General features: G+C 44.3%; 1 protein-coding gene across 1 annotated transcript; it reads right to left on the bottom strand.

Moving 5' to 3' along the window:
• Positions 1-3,210: 3,210 nt before the first annotated feature.
• LOC126297675 (uncharacterized) lies at positions 3,211-5,037 on the bottom strand. The gene has a single exon (XM_049988819.1). The coding sequence runs from the start codon at positions 5,035-5,037 to the stop codon at positions 3,211-3,213; it is 1,827 nt and encodes a 608-aa protein (XP_049844776.1).
• Positions 5,038-5,561: the final 524 nt, after the last annotated feature.

Below are 5,561 nucleotides of genomic sequence, written 5' to 3'. Positions count from 1 at the left end.
GAACAAATACAGCGAGTTGGGTCTCACACGATCGCTTTTTGCGGAATCCATGTTGATTCCTACAGAGTAGATTCTGCGCTTCCAGAAATGACGTGATACGCGAGCAAAGAGCATGTTCTAAAATTCTACAACAGTTCGATGTCATAGGCCTATAGTTTTGCGCATCTGCTCGACGACCCTTCTTGAAAACTGGAACTACCTGTGCTCTTTTCCAGTCAATTGGAACCTTCCGTTCCTGTGGAGACTTGCGGTACACGGTTGTTAGAAGGGGGACAAGTCCTTTCGCGTACTCTGTGTAGAATCGTATTGGTATCCCGTCAGGTACAGTGGACTTTCCTCTGTTGAGTGATTTCAGTTGCTTTTATATTCCTTGGGCACTTATTCCTGTGTCAACCATTTTTTAGTTGGTGCGAGGATTTAGAGAAAGAACTACAGTGCGATCTTCCTGTGTGAAACAGCTTTGGAAAAAGTTGGTTAGTATTTCAGTGTGTGTCATCCTCTGTTTCAATGCCATCATCATCCCAGAGTGTCTGGATACGCTGTTTGGGGATTTATCAGACCGTGAAAAGTTCTGCCACTGCGGTAACGTCAAGTATCGATGGACAGGTGTTCATTACAGTTGTAACTGTCGATGTCACGGTGTTAACATTGAGACATGCATGGGTCGTCTGCTGAGGAGGCTCCATCGTTAGGAATATTCGGTGTCCTCTGTGTTCAGACATACTTGTACTCTGCCTAGCATTGAAGTCCAATGTCAGTTCCGCCACCTGTTCTGTTTTATTCGTCTACCCAGCCTGTGACGTCCGACAACTGCAATTAGTGGTGGACGCCCAACTCGACGACGTCCGGACGTGGTTTAATATTGGTTTCGCCACGTGTTGAAGACATTCAACACAGCACCCTTCGAACACCCAACAAGTTGTCCAGTTTCCAAAATGCTCTTACCGAGCCTCAGAGCCGGCCCCAATGGCGGGGCGGTTCTAGGCGCTACAGTCTGGAACCGCACGACCGCCACGATCGCAGGTTCGAATCCTGCCTCGGGCATGGATGTATGTCATGTCCTTAAGTTAGTTAGGTTTACGTAGTTTTAAGTTCTAGGGGACTGATGATCTCAGAGTCATTTGAATCATTTGAACCGAGCCTCAGAGGTTTTAAAAATGTGCCTTCGGTCAGATTTAGGTAGATCGCCCGCCTTCCCCATTCTACACACAGACAGCATACATGTACATGTAATACATGCACCATGTTTGTGTCTGACTGGCAGTCATTCCTCGCCTGGACGGCTTTATGTCGACAGTTGGTTGGTGGACATAATGTTCTGGCTGATCATTGTATAAAGGCTGTTAATACCGCTATTTGCATTCTCTGGCAGTCAAAACAAATTGTTCCTCCTCAGCGATCGCTTTCCGAAATGCTGACGATTGCTTAGTGGTATGGAGGAAATCGTGGAAAGTAGTTCATTGCATCTGTTAGCAGTGAGACGCGAGAATATGAACACTATGTGAAAGGATACGAAATGAAGTAAATAAACTAACGAGCTTCATAAGCATTCGTCTTTCTTCACTATAGCTTCAACCTACGTTTATTGTCATGCAGTCATCGTCATGAAATCTCTCGTTCCAATGGATACATTTAAAACTACTGCAGCTGCACATTCGTCCTCGCTGTTCTGAGCCGTTGCAGCAGTGGACTCCAATTTGACGTTTAGGATTCAGCAAGTAGCTGCAGTCGTTTACGTATTCCGCGCTGACGTGGATCCAGCAGCAAACGTCGTAGTGACTAGCTCTCACGTTACATTTACTTTAATTTTTATTGTAGGTCCGTCCGGGGCAGCACCCCTCAAAACTTCCAGAGATACTCTTTGAAATCCTCGATAAATTCAGTACTTCAAAAACAGAAAAAACTATTACTTTTCAGTTAGGCAAACGCAACATATGCAGCGGCTAATGATGCCTGTCTGGAGATTACAATTTCTGAATGTCCTCTCACTGCCCATGCAGCTCCCTCGCCATTGAGAGACAACTTCGTGGGTCTGTGGGAGGAGTGGTTAGCGTTGGAGAAAAAGCTGAGGCCCGCGAAACCGACGACACGACCGCGGCGCATCTCCTTACGGCGACAGCGACGGCAGCAACTACTTTTAACGCACCTCCGGATAGGAAACTGTCCTTTGACGCATGGGTCCCTCCTTCGGCAGGACGACCAACTTGTGTACAGTTCTTGTAGTGCAAACCTTTTCCTACGCCAAACTGTAACTAAATGCGCTTTATACCAAGCAATTAGGGCCACAACCCACTGACCAGTTGACCTCTGTTTTAGATGATGAACTGAATGTGTTTCGTGTGTTAAGATTCTATTTTATGACTGGTCTCGTCGATAGTGGCTTAGGTAGAAGAATTTACTTTGTTTGTAAGATGGTTGCTACATCGTTTCATTGTGGACCCTGAAGACACACTTTCATGTTGCACTATTTTGAGTTTGTGTCTTTACAGTCAATGTATTTTACTCACACACTGCCCTGACTTGTCCCTCGTTTGCTGTTTGTGAACAAATGTGAGGAAGACAACCCCAAGATGGTTGTAGATTCCAATTTTATAATTTACGTTTTGTTGGTTGCTGCTAGCAATTAATAACCACTGTTGTGTTCTTTTTGTTAAGTGTGGGTGCTGACGAAATAGCAGCTTAGCGCAATATACAAGCCAGTAGCATCACAAAAACAGTCATTCAAAGAAATAAAAGCAAAAAAAAAAAATATCTTCCTCGCTGTATTTCTACAACAACTGAGTAAAAAAAGGAAACGAATGTTCACTTTAAATTTTGATTTATTCGAAACATTTGCAAATTCATTTCAAACAATTTCTAAAAAGCGTACATTAAAATTTTCTTCATGACAAGGCCACAATCAAGAATGACCCAATTTTTAAGGGCACTTCACATTGTTAGTCACATCAAAACCAGAGACTTGAGTTTTACTGGGTACAAGAAATTTACAAGCGAATGCCTTCTTCTTCGGTGGTTCAGTAACACAAAAGGACGTTTTAATGGGACAGACCTTCTTTGGAGTAAATGCTCTTATCTTTGGAGGGCCTGTGACTATGAAGGCTGCCTTAATAGGACACACCTTCCGTTCAGTAAAGGCCCTCTTCTTCGGTGGGCCTGTAACGATAAAGGCTGTTTTGATCGGAAATGGTCCTGTTTTTAAGGGCGTTAGTTTCATAAGGCCAACACTAAGAGATGCTCTGAAAAAGCACTATATTCTGCAAAAATAGAGGTGGTTGCCAAACATTGCATATTGGAGGGCTCATCATGTATATCCAACTTCTCATTAGAGGGCTCATCAGGCCATTGTGCAGTACTTTCTACTGAGTCTGGTGGTGGCTCAGAATCTCTTTCCAACTTCTCATTATAGGGCTCATCAGGCCATTGTGCAGTACTTTCTACTGAGACTGGTGGCGGCTCAGAATCTCTTTCCAACTTCTCATTATAGGGCTCATCAGGCCATTGTGCAGTACTTTCTACTGAGACTGGTGGCGGCTCAGAATCTCTTACCAACTTCTCATAATAGGGCTCATCAGGCCATTGTGCTGTACTTTCTACTGAGTGTGGTGGTGGCTCAGAATCTCTTTCCAACTTCTCATTATAGGGCTCATCAGGCCATTGTGCAGTACTTTCTACTGAGTCTGGTGGTGGCTCAGAATCTCTTTCCAACTTCTTATTATATGGCTCATCAGGCCATTGTGCAGTACTTTCTACTGATTCTGGTGGTGGCTCAGAATCTCTTTCTAACTTCTCCTTATAGGGCTCATCAGGCCATTGTGCAGTACTTTCTACTGAGTCTGGTGGTGGCTCACAATCTCTTTCCAACTTCTCATTATACGGCTCATCAGGCCATTGTGCAGTACTTTCTACTGAGTCTGGTGGTGGCTCAGAATCTCTTTCCAACTTCTCATTATGGGGCTCATCAGGCCATTGTGCAGTACTTTCTACTGAGTCTGGTTGTGGCTCAGAATGTCTATCGAACTTTTCATTAGAGGGCCCATCAGGCCAAAGTGCAGTACTTTCTACTGAGTCTGGTGGTGGCTCAGAATCTCTTTCCAACTTCTCATTATACGTCTCATCAGGCCATTGTGCAGTACTTTCTACTGAGTCTGGTGGTGGCTCAGAATCTCTTTCCAACTTCTCATTATAGGGCTCATCAGGCCATTGTGCAGTACTTTCTACTGATTCTGGTGGTGGCTCAGAAACTCTTTCCAACTTCTCATTATAGGGCTCATCAGGCCATTGTGCAGTACTTTCTACTGTGTCTGGTTGTGGCTCAGAATATCTATCGAACTTTTCATTAGAGGGCCCATCAGGCCATTGTGGAGTACTTTCTACTGAGTCTGGTGGTGGCTCAGAATCTCTTTCCAACTTCTCATTATAGGGCTCATCAGGCCATTGTGCAATACTTTCTACTGAGTCTGGTGGTGGCTCAGAATCTCTTTCCAACTTCTCATTATAGGGCTCATCAGGCCATTGTGCAGTACTTTCTTCTGAGTCTGGTGGTGGCTCAGAATCTCTTTCCAACTGCTTATTATAGGGCTCATCAGGCCATTGTGCAGTACTTTCTACTGAGTCTGGTGGTGGCTCAGAATCTCTTTCCAACTTCTCATTATACGGCTCATCAGGCCATTGTGCAGTACTTTCTACTGAGTCTGGTGGTGGCTCAGAATCTCTTTCCAACTTCTCATTATACGGCTCATCAGGCCATTGTGCAGTACTTTCTACTGAGTCTGGTGGTGGCTCAGAATCTCTTTCCAACTTCTCATTATAGGGCTCATCAGGCCATTGTGCAGTACTTTCTACTGAGTCTGGTGGTGGCTCAGAATATCTATCCAACCTCTCATTAGGGGGCGCATCAGGCCATTGTGCAGTACTTTCTACTGAGGCTGGTGGTGGCTCAGCATAACTCTCTAATTCCTCATCTGCTGGCTTGTCCTGCCAGTCTGCAAGAGATGCCACTGAGGGTGCTGGTGGTCTAGCATCCATCTCTAACTGCATATCGGGGGACCGAGATAGGGATTCGGCAGTAGTCGCGGGTTCTGATGCTGGAGGCACGGCAATTGTCTCGAGCTGATCTGTTTTCTCATCTAGTCTTCTTCTGTGAGCGGGATGATGTTGGCGAGTCCACTCCTGTTGGCAGAATACAGAAAGCTCGGTAAGAGACATGGAACACAAAATCATATATGTGTATTCAATGTACATAACGAGAATAATTCTGTAACTATCAGTTTGTTGCTTTTAACTATGATAGAAGGAGAACAATTTTAAAAATAATTGATGTCTGATTATTAATGTTCGTTTGGCACAGCTGTAATATGCGGGACCTTTTTGTGTGTACTTATTTGCGTTTAATGTTTCAGTGCGAATTTTTCAGTTGCGTGTGAGTTCAAGTAATAATGGAGATGACGACAAACGCGATGCAAAATATAATTCCGATTTACGTGTATATTTAATACTGTTTATCCCAGCATTTACAGATGTGTCCACTTTTTATGTAATGGTCATGTATACGTACATGTTCC

Source organism: Schistocerca gregaria, chromosome 1 (genome assembly GCF_023897955.1).
Source record: "Schistocerca gregaria isolate iqSchGreg1 chromosome 1, iqSchGreg1.2, whole genome shotgun sequence".
Classification (NCBI taxonomy): Eukaryota; Metazoa; Arthropoda; class Insecta; order Orthoptera; family Acrididae; genus Schistocerca; species Schistocerca gregaria.
This window is presented reverse-complemented; position numbering and strand designations above follow the sequence as displayed.